An 18,956-nucleotide genomic window follows, 5' to 3' on the forward strand; every position below is an offset into this window, starting at 1 on the left:
TCTTTTTCAATTCAAAAGTCTAGTCAATCTAATTGCAAGAGATAAGTTTCATTGATTTTCTATTATTTTATTTATTTTAAAAAAATTACAATATAAAAATGAAGATCTAAATGCATTTATGATCAATTCTAATCCCATTTTTCAAGACATACTCCTAAACCCAAAATTCAACTAACTGGACGAACCAGAACCGCTTGTGCCTTTTTTTCCACCTCCTCTCATGAAAGGAAAAGTGTTTTTGAACCAACCACATGCTAGATGGACCAACGTGGCCATATGACCCAATTGCAATTCTTTGGTCTACAATTTGCCACATCCATGGTGTCCAACCTATAAATTTAATGCACCTGATTTCGCTTCACCCCTTGGTGAAGGAACATTCCTTCACCATGGGACTCAATGGTGCTTCGATGGGAGCCAGGGGCATTTTCGATCATGTTTGTAGAGGGAGAATAATTAAGACCCTAGGATGATGGAGGATCATTTCTCCATGATAGAGGAATTTTTTTCCCAATTAATATAATAATTAGTTTTCAGACGAATTATTATAATGCTCTTTTGTGAATGTTTATATTTATTTATGTACATATCTCTAAGATTTTTGTAATTAACTCATTTTCCCAACTCATAAGTAATCAATTACTTGGGGAAGTTGTGCTAGGTGACGGTTTTGGGTTTCCCCTTTCTCTTTATTTTTCCAAAGGAAATATATATAGGTTAGGGATGTAAATGGATAGTCAAAAATCTGAATTCAATTCAAATGCATAACTATTTAAGGGTATCCATATCTGGATCCAAATTTAGATGTTCCAAAACATTATTTATCTTACTCAAACATATATCCATCTAATAATAAAATATTAAATAGCTGATGATCTAGAGGGTTCTTGAAGATTAGAGTCTAGAGAATGAGGAAAAGAACTAACACAACTGAGAGACATAGATTGAGAACAAATCGTACCCGCTGAGTGAAGGATGTAAGCAAGTAGTCAAAATCCGAATTCAATTCCCATCTTTATCTGTTTAGGGGTATACGTATCCGATCAGAGACTGATAAAAAGAGTGAGTGGTGGGGAGCTAACCAACGCAGGCATTGGTGCCCTTATGTGACTTAAATGTTGTATCCTCCCACGGTCCCACCTAACTGACTTATCTATCTGGACCATTACATTTCAGAGACCAAAGATCTTAAACACTGTAGTTAATGTTGAAAATAAACTAAAGCTGACCAAGAATTGAGGATCAATCTAGTGATTGAAATCATGTATGCGTCTTTCAATTATCTTCACAACAAAAAGGTGAGGCAAAACTACAGACCACGTAGATAAAACTGCAAACATGAACTGAAGACAATGGGTCAGATGTTGAGACTCTTCATAGGATATGGGTTTGGTCCATTAATTGGACCCAACAGATGTAGTAGCGACATGACCTGTCTCACATGTACAAGAGAAGATGATCACCAGAACCAACTCACTTTCTAACCTAAACACCCATGGTGGCTGAAAAGCTATTGAACCAAAGTTGATGTTCTCACCAGTCCAGACAGATTAGGTTTTTAAAAGCCAGAATCTGCCTCCGAATCCCAGCCAATTTCAATCCGAGACCAAAATTTGGTCTGGAATCAGTCCAGAATATGCAAGAATCGGCCAAGATCAGGTGGAACGTTAAAACACCGAAAACAATGAAGTAACATAGTTTTCTACTAGTCCGCTTCGTTCAGGATAACCTAGAAATGAAAATGATAAATTGACCTATACACTATTTCACACAATGTATATAGAAAGAAATACTCACTGGAAATCCAGAAACATTAACAAATACGTAAATGGCATCGTCGACTCCTATATAAAATCAACTCGAGTTTCTTGACATTGCAATGTTGTTACATGTATGCGTTATCTATATACATTACATGATAAATGCTGGGTTAACTTTTAAACACGAAACACCTAAGAAAAACTAAGGGAGGAAGCAAAATGGGAGAATTGAGTAAAACAGCATTCGGCAGTTAAAATTTCCGGCCTTTAATCATTGTTGGCCACTGTCACCAATCTCATTTGCATCTGGAGTTGTCCTTTCTTTATTAGAATTGCAACATGGAAAAAGTTGCTGAGTAGTAGATGAACTTTTCTGGGTCTGAGCGTAAGAACCAGGCATATTTGAGCAACGTTCACCCCCCTCACCATCAGGTAAAGAAGCAGATGGCACAGTAGTTGATGGAGTATCCTCATCTTCACCACATTCATCATGCCCAATTCTCTCCTTCCCGCCACCTACAATCAACATTTCATTTTGTATGGGATCAATACATGCTAATTGCAGACTGCCATCAACAAAGGAATCATAAAATTAGTTTAGAAAGTATTCTCTCCATCCCGCAATAACCATCCTCTTAGAAAAAGCCCCAAGTCAAAAGACTAGTAGTTAAAGCATTAAAACCCACTATTTTCCATCATTGCTCTCCCATCACTTATTAAACCCTCTTAAATGTAAAGAGTAAGCCTCTTACAAGCAAAGATTAATGGAGTAAATTTCTTACAACTCCATTACTTAACTTGTTAGTTAGACAAACACTTTGGGACAGCCAAAAATAGGAAGAGGACACTCATTGCGGGATGGAGTATGATAATAGACCTGTGTTAGTGGTGGAAGAAAATTAATCCAGGAAGTATAATAATGTACCTGCATTCATAGTAGTAGTAGCGGTAGTAATAGTAGTAGGTAAATTTGAATGTGAGGCAGCGCTTGATGTTCCAGTTCCCCTTTTCATCTTTGACTGTAACAAAACCACAGAACCCAAAGCATTTGTAAGTTGGACTAGTTTCGCTGTTAAAATTGGACTAATGGAGAGTGTAGGGTTGCAAACCTTTGCAATTTCTTCACAATATTTTACAACAGCCAAGATAGTTGAGTAACGGCCATGCACCAGTGTGTATGCCCACAAAAGAAGCTTCCGTGGGATGCTTAGATCAATAACATCAACCCCATCCACACCCGGTTGAAATGTTGCTTCCGCAGCTAACTGAGATGGCACTGTAAATAGATTGATACCCAATGGGAGGGTTACACAAGAGCACTCCCGATAAAAGTTGTAGGAAGATCTCAATAAAGTGACAGCAGTCTCCACATTTTCCTCTGACGCTTGCTTAATGATCACATTCTTAATACTAGACAACACCTGGCTCCATTTTGTTTCAAGATTCTTCAAATGGGTAGCATCCTCAAATGCTGAGTTCCATATTTCATTTTCTTGCAGATCAACACAAAGGTGCAGGCTATTTTCCAAGCCACCACCCAGCATATTAGGAACCTGAGCCCCACTGGCGGCTTCACCATGTAATGGTGTGATCAAGGCCAAGCTAATAACAATGGATCGAAACAAAGCCACAGAAGCATGCCTGCATACTTTAGCACAGTTACCATTCGATAATTTAGGATTTTTAAAACGTTTCCGCAACTTCTCATTTATTCCTTCAAGTACAACCAGCTTAACATCTCTCTCCAATAAGTTGATGTATTGGTGGAGGTAGCTACAATTAAATAAACTGCCATGTTAAAAGCTAATGTATATAAACATAGGAGAAGTGCAATAGCGTTACACGACTTACCCATAGAAGCTGCTTTCAAATAACTCTGGGCTCTTGATCTCAGGTAAACTGTTTACGTCTGTCCATAAATTACCTTGGTCCATGAATAAGTTGAACATCCTCTCTAGCATTTGTTCAGAAGAGCTGTTGACAGTAAAGGAGCCTTGGCTCTTGGCTTGATGGATGGATGCAATCAAGGCCTGGGTGTACCTACCAAGAGCAACTGGAACAATATCTTCGAGGCACAGGGAAAACTGCAGTCCAATATGAACTAGTTAGTGAAACTCTTTTAACTGAAGATCTCAGCTAAGCTTCTTATAATATCTTCTGCATCAAAATAGATACACATGAGATTGACTCAATTAATACCCTCTTATCTGCTCTAAGAGAGACATAAGCCCGGTCAAGTGTAAACAAGTCGCCAGTCTCCTGTAAGAGTTTCAAATATAACAAGATGTACTTCCGAATGCACGTTATGAATTTTCGAGAGCTTTCTGGTAAGTTGACTTCCAGCGCCTTTCTATTTCCAGAAAGACCTGGTGTTTTGCGCCTGAAATCAATAAAGCAAGGAAATCAGTAGCTTTTGATATTCATATAGGAAAAATTACTTCACCAGAACCAATGTTAAAAAGCCACATAGTAAACGTGTAACTTCAATTCAATACCAATGAAACTGAATAAAGCATTAAAAATAAATAAATATCTATATACCTCCCCTTTTTTACCATACCATCAATCTCCCACATATTAATTGTGAAAGAAGACCTAGATGACTTGAAGCAAAATGAGAGTTCATCCTTTGCCCTCTCCAGATCACCTCTCTCACCCCTTCTGTACAGTCCTTGAGCAAGCATGTATCTTGCCTTATGAAAATGTTTCAGATCTCCTTCCACACAGATCTCTAGTGCAGAAAGGCAATCATTATAGAGCAAGTGCCAAGCTTCTTCTAAATGATGAGATTCAACATGATTTCTCCCGGAGCTGACCGGAATACTCCCATCCTTAGCATCCACAGGAAACTTTGTTTGACCGACCAACAATCTTCATGACTGTCTCCCTTGTCAATGGACTAAAGCAATATGACGTAACAACCTGAAAATGAATATAGGAAGAAAAGTCCAGATATTAACAACAAACATGGAACCAGAGTCTTGATAAAAAGGCAAAAACAAATAACTAACAATTTTTCGGATATGTCAAGTAAAATGGAAAACTCAAGGTAAACAATGAATCAGAAGTTTGAACAGATATCAGATAATTGTCACCGAATTACAGAATTCACAAAAACTTTAGAAAACAAGAATATCGGAAGCTGATAAGATAAACGGAATATATGTTTAAAGAAAAAACCTGGAGAGCGTCTAGATTCTGTTTTGCACATGAAGAAAGTAACTTCAATCGTGACGCATGCATCCTGTAGACAGGATCTACTGCTGATGGATTCAAACTGATAGCCTTGTCATAATATGAAAGGGGTTTCTCATGTGAAAACCCTAGCTTTTCTGAGAGTTTCCCTAAATAGAATGCATGTGACCACTCTGACCTGCAAACCAGAAAGGATTTAAATTTTGCTTGTCAAGTTAATGTGTCTGTAGACTATGGATGTAACTGAAATCAAATGAGAAAAGATTATATACTTGTGAGCAAAAGCCTTCTCAAAATGTTTCATTGCATTTTGACAAAACATCATCCATACTGCATCCTTTGTGGGTACTACAGATCGTTGATCATAAAAGGGTACAACATTCTGAATGCCATCATAGTAAACCAGTGCCAATAATTCATGTATTTCGCTCTGGAATCAAACAAATTTCATCAAAATGTTAAAATCTTCGAATTATGATCATAGCAAACAAATATATACCAGTGGACAGGCAAAAGTAACATTGGCAATGACATGCAGTTCCATACATACAACTAACCTGCTGAACTGGTGTCTTTGCTAGAGCCAAACTCATTAATAAACACCGCCTACTTCTCCTACGGCTGGTCTCAACTCTTTGAGGAAGAGTATCATTTTTTCTCCATCCAACAACGTTTATGTGCTTACTGCCATCGTTCAGCAACAAGTCCACCTCCTGCTTATATGGAACCAGAGAGTTTATTATTATTATTATTACTACTAATACTATTATTATTTTAATTAATATATTGGAAGGATGTCGAGTAGAAGGAAATCACAAACCAACCAAGAAAGGGATCTGACTGTACCATTTAGATTTTCTAGAGCATGGGAAAATTTAACAAGAGGTAACAGTACATCTTACTTCATCATAGATATTTGCAAGCCGCTGCCAGCTATCAAAGCGTAATGGATTGTACAATAAATCATATTTGAAGAGGTTTGCATTTTGCTCCACAAATTCTTCCCCTTCCTTGGTTAGCACAAAACCAGGCCATTTATCAGTTGCACTCATTTCCTCAGCCTGGGCTAGAAGATAAAACAAGTTACTGTAGACCTCTACATGGGGCTGAGAACTGCATCAAGTTTTATTAACACACCAATAAGATGGCGCCTCATTCCACAGAAATAAAAAAGTTCATGGTTTTGAAATGAAGGTGCAGGGGGGGGGGGGGGGGGGGGAGTTAATTGAATAAATAAAGGAAAAGGATTATGTTTATACCTTCCTGCCATAGATGTTTTACGCTGTTTGGTGCTTCTCCCATTAGGAAATATTATATTCATTATGTATTCCAGAAAACCATCAGATCCTATCTCTTCAGATAGCTTATCTTCACATAAATCAGGATTGTCCAAGAAATTATCTATTGAATTCTCAGTCAACACATCATCTGGTGGTTGTGGAAAATGTTTACGTATGGCCCTTAGTACTCTTCGAAGTTTCACCAAGCCAGCTCTCTGCAACCAATGCAAAATGTATTTATGAAAGGAAAGGAAACTAAATATGTTCTGACACCTTCAAGAGAATGTTTCTTTGAACTAAATATGCAAATAGTATTTACAAAAGGAAAAGAAACTAAATATGTTCTGATGTCTTCAACAGAATGTATCTTTGAACTCATACAAATAAGGGAAAAGTAACCGCATGACGCCAGCATGCGGATTCCTTCGTACACCCACTCACATATGCACCAATGGGACCCACAGTCTCTCTTATTAATTTCCCTCCGTTATTGAATGATTCGTCACCCACGATGCCCATGGGTGGGAAACTACATGCTGGCGTCGTGGGGAACTTCTCCCCTAAAATAAATAAATAAAAATAGCAATTACTCACAGATGAACCCTTTGCATAAGGTAGTATATACTGAAAAACATCAGCGCACTGTTCCTTGGTCTGATAGTCTCCACGACTGGTATTTTTGTGTATTGCTAAATCATCTTCACTGGATGAATCTGGAGACCTAAGATGTAAACCATACAAGCAGAAAAAGCTCTGATCCAATGCATTATCAATCACCAACTCAACCTTCTTCCTCTCAACATCCACAAGATGACTCGTGCATTCAGAAAGTTGATCTCTTACTTTTTCCTTGCTAAGATGATGGGACCTTCCATCAGTTTCACGCTTTCCACATTCTATTCCTTCATTGTCCTTGTCTAGATACTTATGTGTAGAGTTGTGAGGAGTCACTTCTTCTAGAGCATCCTTCTCCACAGCACTGACCTCATCTTTTTCAGAAAGACCAGTTTCCAGATCTGGAGAAATATTCAACTTCAATTCACTTTCAGATTTTTTCACGTGGCTATTATAGGAAAGTTGTTCATCACATTGAATTGCTTCCAAGACTCCATGCGACAAATGAGAACTAGATTTCAACTTCATATGTAAGGCCAAAAGGTGTTTTATTGCAAGCTTAAGAAATGTTCCTTCCTCCCCTTCACTATCTTTGCCAGCACAACAAAGCCCATATTCAGCAAGTAAGTCATGTATTGCCACAATTAATTCAACCTGGGGAAGCAAGCAAAAACAATCACAGCCTTGATAAGAGAAATTTCAATAGACATATTGACAGTGAAATATAAGCTTTTCTTTCCTCTAATTAGAATGAATACAATGTAACTTCTATAAGTTCTCTTCTTCTGATGCAGGGCAGTACTCACTTGACTTTTAACAGGTACAGTTTGGTTGAGATGTTGAAGTTTGAAGAATGCAATGGCTGCATCTACAAAGCAACGGCTTTCCTTTAGTTCTGTTTGCTCTGCAGTTGCAGACCCAGAAGACTTCTTACTTAGAAATATGCCCACAATATTACACATAACTGTCAGGAGGAGAGATTGAATATCACCAACACAGCTCACAGGATCCTGAAAACTGTCCTACAAGCATGGAAATTGCCACGCAAAATAGATATAAATACAGTTGCAGATTTATAATCATATACATACCAACAAAGTCGGTGCCATTTAAATCTTGAAACCATCCAGTAAGTATAGACAGTCAGAGGCACCTAGAAATAGTATACTAGACTATAGGAAAGCATGGGAGCAAATGAAATATGACGTAAACTCATAAGTTTTAGCAGAACCCGATTATGCAAGTGAATCTTCCAGTATCTCCACCAAAGATGCAGAGAAGTTGTTTTAGTAATAGCATGTATCATGAACCAAATACAACCTGGGATCAGGTATTTGAGACTACAAAACAGACCATCTAACAGAACCAGGATACACCAAAGTTAATTGGGAAGCAGGGCAACTGCATCAAATCAAGACTAGAAGCAAAGAGGTCAAAAATGATGACCCCAATGGTGTACTGAGTAGATCAGGTCATAACTCCTTGTTCAGATGTCTACCAAAATATAAGTGTGCGACTGGATTGAGATGTACAAGACTAATAACTTGACAATACAACCATCCACAGATACGCCCCTGAGCTATTTGCTCACAATGGCTCACCCATATATACAGATCCAGTGTCGTGCAATCTAACAAAAAATTAATTAGAGGGCGGGATTATTTATGTTTAAGAGGTTGAGCTACACATCCAAATAGCAACTACAGGCACAATTGTAATAATGTCACCGCCCCCTCCTCTACGGATAGTGACACTCTACTTCACTAATATTTATCATTTATATAGAAAGGCAATGGCTAGAGAAACATCAAATCAGGAACAAACAAAGAACTTACAGAAGCAGCAGAGTTGTCAATTAAAGTCTTCACTAGTGAAGCACTTCGAGAGATTGCCTTTACCTCCTCTGCAATCAAATTACTCCAGTGCTTACCCATGCTATCCAGTGATTCTAGTTCAGAAGCAGATAGTGTTTTTGACATCGATTTCTTGTGGAAAAACTTGTCTGAAGCCGAAAATTCTGCCATACCCGCCGCAACTGTGAGTATTTGTAGCTTCCTCCGATGACAGTTTAAATATACTTCAACATCCATTGGTTTTGCCTTTTCACATGCTGAGATTAAAGCATCTAATGCCCGTAGCTCAATTGATGTAACCCCTTCACCTTCTTTACCGGCACCAGGTAATAAGTCAAGGTAAACATCTTTAGAGGACAGGAGAAGGGGAGAAAGCAAGTTTACACTTTCCAAATACATTTCTTTCTCAATCATCTCATGAACAGTCTTTGTAAGCAATACATCAACTTCGAACAAGTTTATTTCATGCTGAATTCTTTCTACAGTTAATGCTCTAATAAGCTTACAATGTGGCAGAGGAACAACACCCACATTATTCCTAGATTCACTATTTCTCAAAAGTGAGGAGGCAATACAAAATTCTTCAAGAGCTTTTGCCTTTTCACCAGAAAAAATTGACAGGTGGCCACTCAACCAGAAAAACCGGACCCAAAAGGAACTTTTATTTGTTAAGATTGTATTGTCCAAATTTGTGGCTTCATCTGCTGACAATATGCCAATATCCTGACAATTATTAGTTGAAGATTGTTTCTCAGACATACATTCCACGTTTTTGGCACTTCTCTTAATAACATCCATGCTGGTGGTTATTCTTGTATCACTGTCAAAGTTTACATTTAAGTCACTCAGGTGCATGGGATAATTCAAAGCTACTAACTCAATGACTTTACAAAGATGATAGGATGCCTCGAACACAAAATCCGGCAGGTTGAACTCATTTGTGGTACATGATCCAAGGTCATAGTACAGCTCAGCAAGGAAAAGGCTACATTCAGGGGTCCTATCCTTTCCCCAGTCTCTTGTCAACTTCTCCAACTCCAGAAATTTGATGAAGCCTTCCTGATATGGAAGGCATTTATGTGCAACCTCTACTAAAAGCAAGTGACCCATATGGTAAGCACCATAATTGTTTGAAGTCTCCATTACAAATCTCGCAACATCATCAGATTCCCTGTCCAAGGTATTCGCAACAATATCAGGACAAGGAACATAACAGCTTGAAGCATGATCAGAATCTTTTGTTACCGGCCTACCAATAATAAAAGGTCCTAGGAACTGAATAACTTCTTTAGCCAGATCCTTCCTGGTAGCAAAGTCCAACTCTTCTTTCCCTGGTTTACGACTTCTTAGTCTTTCAAGACGAGTACTTCGCCGTTCTTGAGGGTGTTCTTCATAGATATTGGCTTCCTTTTCTTTGGTTGCTTTTTCGCAATTATAATCACTGAGGGATCCATTTTCACCAGATTGGACACCAGTTGGTCCTTTCCCATCTGACGATCCTATTACTGTTTCTGACACAGAAGGGAACTTTATAATCAATCTGATATCTCCACATCTATCAAACTTTTCCCCATAGTAGCTGCTCTCTGATTTTTGAGTAAGTCTTATACTGCTTACATTTGCATCTGAGTTGGCAACAGGGACCGTCGTATGTTTACAGCCAAGCTTATTATTATTCACTATATCATCTTGACTGGGTCCAACTTCTTGCTCAGAACCACTCCCACCCATTGGCAGTAACATTCCCAGGATTGCATCTGCAAGAGCTCCCCAAGATGCTTCTGTGATGTGCAGCTCTATGTTCTGATTGCGCCTTTTCAATGCCATCCCCTCAATTAAATCATCTGTTGCTTTTCTCTTGCCAGGGAACTTTAACCGGATATGCTTCGGTTCCAGTTTATCTATACCTCTTGGTGCAAATGGAGCCGACTCTGACTCCTCAATGGTAGCTCTTACATGCAAAGCACGAGAATGTGATGGCCAGTGCCTCAGAATCAACTCTGTGGCAGAAAGACAAGCAACCTCATCGCCAATGGCGATTAGTACTTCCAAGAGCTTCTCCATGCAATTCCCTGCACCATTGTCCAAAATAAAAGGAAGGGAAAACTTGTAATTTGTGACATGTATCTTGGACGATAAAGAAGATATTACCAACAGAGGGGGTAGGAACTGGAGGAAAGCAACCATAAAGGCACAAACAAACATGATCTAGGGATCAAAAAGGAAGAAAGCAGCTGGATATATTGATCCTTACAATTATTAGGACTGCAAGAAAGCCCTTGCTCAAATGCCCAACGTGAGATATTCAATACTCCCATGGAACAGGACAATGTTCCCAGTTGGTTCCACAAAACCGAGTCTTTGGTATCAATCTCTACAGCTTGAAGATAGCAATGTAAAGCATTCTCATAATGCATCGGACCTTGTTGAACAAAGACAATGGCAAGATTCTTCAGTGCCAGAAACCTGTGGAAGAATAGATTAAATATATATATATATATATATAGTCACAAAAGAATGAATTGTATTTGTTTGTTATGGTATTATCTGAGGGACAACCTACAGAAGGAACACAGTAAACCCAGCTACTTCGGGCAAAGTATTGGCATTTTTAGAAAGAGATGGTCAGCATTTTGCCTGTGTCCATGTCCATGGACCTAAGAGACTTGATTATTCTAAGACTCAGCAAAAAATTGAATTCCTTCAAGGACAAGATGTTCACAACTAAACTCTCTTAACAGAACAGTTTGAAATACAATTTTAAGGTAGAATTTCAAATCATCTAATTGCCGCAGGTTGCACACTTTGTTTCTAGCGTCAAATTCAACACTAAGGCCCCTCAGACCAACAGAGAAAAAGAGTTACAAGAAGGTTACAGTGTTGAATTAGGTGTTTTAGAACAATAGATCCATACTGAAACAAAGGATGAATACAACAACACAACAACTCAGCCTAATCCCAACTAAATGGGGTCGGCTACATGGATTCAATCAAAGATGACAAAGAAAAGTAAAAGAAAAAGGAAAGGACCACGCACACACATACACACCCAAAAAAAGTCTGTCTCATCTAAATGGGATCAGGAACATGGATTCTTGCACTCCAAAAAGGTCTGCATGGGGTCATACAAGGGACCAGGCCTGACTATGCTTGCCACTCCTCACTATTCCTCCTTACTGGAGCCTCCTCAGGCCTCCGTTGGACATGGTCATACCACCTCAAACAACTTTCTCGGAGCTAATCATAAATAGGGGCAACTCCCAAATCCGCTCTAATATGGTCATTCCTTACTTTCTTGTTCCTACTTTTGCCACACGTCCATCTTAACATCCTCATCTCTGCTGCATGAAGCTTATCAATATGACACTTCTTAACAGCCGAACTTTCCGCACCGTTCATCATAGTCAGTCAATGCTTTATGACTAGTCTTCCTAAATGCAATTACCTTCACAATGAAACTTACTAAGGTAGAGCCACGGAGAAAGTAAAACCAAAGTTCAAAAACTCATTTCGGTAGGCCATTTCAGTCAGACAAAATGAGCGAAATTCTGCCAAAACATAGTTTTGGCAAGCTATCTTGGTTGGCCGTACTAGTGAGCAAACTGCCATATTAGACTCTGATACTTCAAGGAAACCAAGTTTTAGACTATATAAACATATGCAAACCTTCATATTGCAAGAAAAGTCAGCAAAGTGGTGTTTTGAATTTTCACAATTGGTTGGCAGTAAATGTCAAACCCTGTTGTATACCTTATGTACTATTGCCTAAACAACAATAACAAACTCAACCTTCTCCCAACTTAACGGGGTCAGCTATATGGATCCTTGCAAAAACAAAATAGGAGAAACAAAAGTAAAAAGAAAAAAGCACAACACTAGCAAGTCAGGAAAATCTCAGCTAAATGTGGTCAGCTACATGGATCCTTGCCCTACAATTGGCTCTATCTGAGGTCATACTTGGGACAAGACCTAGAATATGCATGTCATTCCTCACGACTTCTCTTATGGTCATTTTAGGCTTGCCCCTAGCTCTTTTAGCGCCTTTAATCAGAATCAGATCACTCCTCCTTACAGGGGCTTCCCCAGGCCTTCGTGATATTACCTTATATAATATCGCCTATGCTACACATTGTTTTAATACCAAAAGAATAGGCAAGTAAAACAAATAAATTATGCACCATGAACGAAGGAACATGATATTGATTAATTATTTATCAAATAGTACAAAATACAAAGTTCAATTAACATACACACCCAAGTCCCAAGTCTCAAGTCTCCCAACAATACAATATGAACTATGACATGTTGGATCAAGTCCACTCATGATCTAATGGAGCTGACATACATTTTCCTCTGACTGCATAACAATTGTATGCCATGTCATAGTGTACGAGAAGAAACAATCGAAGTCCTCCACAGCTGCTCTATAAATGGTCTCATCTACATACTAGAGGTAGCATATCCTAGGGTATAGGTCACAATAATGTGAAGAACCAACCACTATGCCACTGTGTCTTGATGGTGTAGGCAACATGTAAGGTTGGTGGGCTAAGTACGAGAATAAGTTGTACCACGAAGGACAATCCAATACATCCCTGTGAGTCGGCGTCATACTCAAAATTGGGAATAAGTTATACCACAAAGGACAATCCAATACGTCCCTGTGAGTAGGCATCATACTCAAAATTGGGAACATAAGAAAAAGATGTATGCTCCCCCACGCCAGTGAAACAACCATATGCACTGAACTCCGTCCAACTGCTCTCTCTAGCAAAGGATGGGGCATGCCAATGCCCACTTGATCTGCGATCCCCTACACTCAATCCGCCAACAATGCTAGACAGGCTATAGATGTCCACACAATCAGCTTGCTCATCTAGCCGGAACTAGTGACGAGGACCTCTCGTGTAGCCTGCATGCCAAGAGGATGGATGTGCACCGTGGTCCATATCCAAGAAAAGGATTCTTTTTCTCCTTCTCCAAGGCGGAACTGACAAAGCAAGTGAGTTTTGGTCAAAATTGTGACTAGAACTCACGAAAAATTGTATTTAAGTGAAAGGTTGCAAAACGACACAAAACAATCCGAAACTTTGGCAAAATGCCAAAAGTTCGACCGAAATAATGCATGCTTTCCCCTATAATTTCATCTCGGTAGGTTCAAAATTAGCGAAATTTCGCGTAGATTTAGAACTATGAATAAAACTCAAAGAGTGACTAACAAGTAACAACTCCTTCTGTACCATTTAAAGGGTTGTTAGTCAATCCTGTCTATACTAGTATATTACTAACTCCTCATATAACTACTTTTAAGGGTTTTTTGTCAATCCACATCTATACTAAATGACATAAACACAGCTTACCGCATTCCTTTCTAATTTCTAGTATGAGAGTACAAAATTGTTTGTATCAAGTGACCCCAATATCAGACGATACATGGTATGTGAAAACGTTTTGCATTTAGATCATTTATATCAGAATAAGGTAGGTACATACCAATAACAGATGGCATTTTAGCCAACAGATCCTTTTACCACCTCATAAAAGCTTCGAATATTGAAAAACCAAGAACAACTCTAAGTTGTCATACAGATCTAATGCAACCCGGGGTTCCGAAATCCAGCTCGGATCCTTATGGGCCAATGGGGCAAAGACATAAAAGGAATAGTGTTTATTGCCCAGGGAAAGACTTGGAAGGATTTGTAAAATATAGACAAATTAGGATAAAAAAAAATGGGAGGAGTAATTATGGAAAGTGGAAATAAAAATAAAGCAAAAAGGAATCGTGAGGGAGAAGGGTTTGTCTTCTTCAACCTCACAACAATAAAAGAAGAGAGGATGAAAGGTCTCACAAGTCACAACCTCTTGCCATCGCACCAACCTGGTACCATAAACCACTCAAATTTTATCCACTCTCAAATATGTCTTTCAAATTGGGTTAAAACAATATTTATAAAATGAAATTAAAGTTCCCTAATTGTAGTCACAAACTGAAACATGAAGAAAATTTACCTCTATCTCAAAATGGAATCAAACTCTTACCACCACCTAGCCTATTAAAATTAAAACAAAATATGAAAAGAAGTCCAAATAATCTAACATAAATAAATAAATAAAATATCCACGGAAATGCTCCTACATCAAGATTATAGTTCAAGATTTCACCAAAATTTTGCAAAAAAATGAAATGGTATGCGATACATAGAAATGCCCAAGTTTCGGTCGAAATTTGGGTGTTTTGACGATACTTCAGTCGAAACATTACTATGCTTTAACATTAAAAGCAGAATCTTGACTCATTTCGTTCATTCCGTCAGTTTTGACAAAGAGGAGGGAGAAACCTCATGTTTTGTGATTTCTTTGCCAAATCACTGTCGCACAAGGTTGGAACAAGTACTTGGGCATTGCCAGCTTGCGGAGGATAACTTGCTTCAGCAACAGTAGCAACATTCTAGTGGATTTGGTCCTTCCTAGAACTCGATGTGGTACTTGGTGTAACGCCCTGGCCCCATCAACCTTGGCACAATATTGTCCTCTTTGGTTTGGTACACTTTTCGTTTTCTCGGGTGTCACATTCTCCCCCCTTTGGGCACAACGTCCCCACTGTGATCCCATCCCCCACACAGTGTCAAGGTCCACTCTGATACCACTTGTAACGTTTCGGCCCTATTAACATTGACACAATATTGTCCTCTTTGGCCCATGGGCCTCAAGGCTTTAAAACACATTGTGCCATGTTAAAGACTCATCGATCTCCCAGGCGAGTCCAGTACACTTGTTTTCTTGGGTGTTTTGAGGTTCATAGGTTAAAAAGGACAATATTGTGCCAATGTTAATGGGGCCGAGGCAACACCAGGATGGGCAATGGGGGTGACTTGCTTGTATTCTTGACTCTCAGAACTTTTGACTTCGTAATGAACCACATATGATGTATGATTTATAATTTTACGTATATTCATTCCTAATGCATATTTAAGTTGATTTAATTGATATACATGTGATCTAGTACTAAACTTTGATTGGAATAGGCAATATTAGAGAATGTATAAAGCAGCGTACAGTGTATACTACCAAAGTAGGCTTCGAAGTCAAAGTACCATTTTGATTTTTTTTTTTTTTAATCAAAGAGTTCTACAATGTTAGAGGGCCCAAATAGGATTTCCTAGAAGTTTCAGGACCTAATTTGGCCATTTGCGCATTGAAACCCTTCACTGAAACTTGCAACTGAAATTGTACTTATTTTGACAGAAACCGAAGTTTCAATTGAAATATTACCGAAATTTTCAACCTTGATACAGATGATACGCAGATATATGGTGAATGTGAAAACTCTAAAATACATTTACCACAATGATACAAAAGCAATCTTCACAAGTTCTGTAACATTTTTTTATGAGGACCAACAGATCTATTACAAGTTAAAAGAAGTAAAGGGGAACCAAAAAAAAAATTGTAGGGGAAAAATAAAAAAGGTTCAAATTCTGAATTAGAGTTAGAGTTCCAATTTCCAAACCTGAGCTGCAATAGATGGCCATCACTAGCACTGCTATCTACCTAAAATTAAATAATGACAAACATCAATGACTTACTACACAATTGGAGATGATCACAGAGTCATATAAAGTTCCCTTGGAGCTAGCAGTACCTGAGCACTTGAAATCAAGGGATCTTTCAGGACAGATTCTAAAAGTTCACGAGCTTGTGCATATTCTTTGGCTTGCAGCTTAAGAAGTCCTTCATGATATGTTTTAGAAAGATGAAATTCCTGACATATTTAAACATAAGTACAAAACATATAAATAGAAAATACAAAGCTGTGGAATAAAAAGATTTGGCAACTCAAAAATCAAGGCAATAATGAAGCAAATGGAAGTGGGGAAAAACATTACTATCTAGCATAGGAGAAGATAATAAGACATAATAATTAGCCAAAGCATGTCATTCTTTAGCTTTTGGGTCCAGCTGGGAAAAACAAAAAGAAAAGGATTGGCAGCCAGTACAAAAGCAGAGCCAATTAAACTCAAAGAATAATATGTGGTCCAACAAACAGGGTACCTATTACTTAATCACCTTGTTCTTCAACTAGCAATGGCTTTGGTGGATCAATGCAGGAAAATCAAGACATTGTATAGAGAAGCAAGATGGCAAGCCTCCCCAGTAAGATGGGGAAAGTCTCCAAGAGCCACCATTATCAGAAGATAGCTAGAATATGAAAATAGGAATCTTTAGAGGAGAAAGAGTAGAAACAATTCAAGAATTTCTTGAAGATAAACATAGATTCAAATACGTCCAAAAGAAAACCTATAAATGTAGAACAGCCCTTGTGGCAAGATCAAACACCGTAAAAAATTAAGGTGCTCCGTATCCACAGCCATGTGATAAGGTGTATTAGCATAAGCCAAATTGTAGCACATCCTTGTCTCCTAAATTTAAAAATATCCTACGTCTACCAATTTGCTATCTCAGGATAGAGATGAATCTGCGATTGAGACCATTTTTGCAAACTTGATTCTAAAAGTAGCGCGACATATACTAAGGCAAAAAAGGACAAGTTAAACATGGCTTAACCCTCACTGAACCCAATTATTTTATTGGTTTCTCATTTTATTTCAAAAATCTCCAAGAACCACAGACAGGTAGCTTTAATAATTATTGTTGGACTTGGGAAGGCTAACAAAATGACGGCATAAAATTTTGCCTAAATAGGGTAAAAAGAATCAATGAACATTTTCGGTTTCAAGAGTTGACCACTACAAGTGGTTTACAAATGCAACTGGAAGAGCACATAGTAAGCACTACGTAAATATCATATAAAGGTCGTAGTGAATGATCAAGTTTTGAACAACTGCACAACACACTCGAATTTTCTGTTATGATCCAATATCAGTCATATGGGGGGCTGATCCCATGTTGGTTTCAAAAGAGAATTGACGTGAGTTGATATGGTCTTGGATTCCCTCACGTAAGCCGTTTCATGGGTTTGAGTTCTTCCAAGTTCATATCATTTTCATACTATTAATAGAGGGCAATATCATTTTAGTTAACACAATTTTCTTGATCAAAATAGTTGTCCAATTCCTAGGCCAATTAGTTTGGAATTTGTATTAACTAGCATTCCCCTGTTTTTCTTTTTAGTAGAACATGTATATAGTATACATTGTTAACAAGAAAAATAGGAACAACAACAACAGCTTCTTTTTTCTTTTCTTTTTTGGGTGGGGTGGTAAGGACGACAACAGCAATAGCATCATGCGAATTGGTTTTCAATATAAACCAAACGCTCCTTAAAACCCTCACATAAACTTACTTGAGGAGCTCGAAATCCCTGCCAAGAACTTATCACGTATTGTCTCTCCGTAAAAGAGCTTCTACGAGACAAAAGTAAATGAATACAGTAAGAGAAATTAGGGATGTACCTGAGCTTCCTTGGTGGGGGCCAAAGGCTCCCATTGATTTTTGGAGTCGGTGTCATTGATAGCTGCAATGGAGAACTGAAACAGGCAAACCCCAACATCAAACTCCGAAGGGGCTTTTCTTTATCTTAACGTTAATAAACAGATAATAACCTGAAAAGAGAAAAGATGCGAAAGAGAGAGAGAGGGAGAAAGAAGAAAAAGAAGATGGCCATTACCATTTTCGAAAAAGATGAATAATTCGTGTACTTCTGTGTGTGATCTCAGTTAAATTTTGCCACCAAGTGATCTTTCTGAGGCGGATGAAGGTCTGCGAGGTTTTCGTAGTTCGTACTTGGGAGTTGGGACCTGCTTTCAGAAGAAAGAACAGAACCGGCCTCAAGGTTGTGTAACGGTTCGGTTTAGAGACCAGATCTCGCTATAAAAAGGATAAAGGATAAAAGAAAAGGGAGAATTACTAGATTACCCAAAATTGGGTTTATGTATTTACAAAAATACCCAAAACAGTACAACCCCTTTTTGACACTTTCGCCCTTCCCCCTTAATCCCGTCTTTCACTACCCTACCCTAGCGTCTTCTTCTTGAATGGTGGCCCAACCTCGAAGGTGGCTCTCCCGACCAGACCGCTCCAGCGGGCTCTGTAGTAGCAATACGAATCCCATCTTTGCAACAAAAGCCTTCGGTAAGCTCCCAAAACCATTCAATTATCATTCTACGATAGCTTCTCGTTTCTCAGAAGCCCAAAACACCATATATTTTGTTTGGGAAAGCACCAATCTTTGTTGAGCTCCAAGGAGATAACCTTTGAAGCATCACTACCAGCATAGTCCAGATACACCTGTG

The 18,956-nt window shown here is 38.5% G+C and overlaps 1 protein-coding gene across 1 annotated transcript; it reads right to left on the reverse strand.

Moving 5' to 3' along the window:
• Window positions 1–1,821: 1,821 nt before the first annotated feature.
• On the reverse strand, window positions 1,822–18,515 carry LOC122063076 (calcineurin-binding protein 1). Its single transcript, XM_042626734.1, is given in 20 exon segments — window positions 1,822–2,276; window positions 2,686–2,779; window positions 2,870–3,533; window positions 3,612–3,844; window positions 3,960–4,140; window positions 4,302–4,622; window positions 4,624–4,682; window positions 4,941–5,133; window positions 5,228–5,385; window positions 5,513–5,668; window positions 5,858–6,068; window positions 6,215–6,450; window positions 6,830–7,504; window positions 7,657–7,872; window positions 8,686–10,775; window positions 10,958–11,169; window positions 16,214–16,254; window positions 16,346–16,465; window positions 18,117–18,191; window positions 18,332–18,515. Coding segments are annotated over 20 exon segments (6,183 nt in total). The 5' UTR covers window positions 18,335–18,515; the 3' UTR covers window positions 1,822–2,031.
• Window positions 18,516–18,956: the final 441 nt, after the last annotated feature.

This window comes from Macadamia integrifolia, chromosome 2, assembly GCF_013358625.1.
Source record: "Macadamia integrifolia cultivar HAES 741 chromosome 2, SCU_Mint_v3, whole genome shotgun sequence".
NCBI lineage: Eukaryota > Viridiplantae > Streptophyta > Magnoliopsida > Proteales > Proteaceae > Macadamia > Macadamia integrifolia.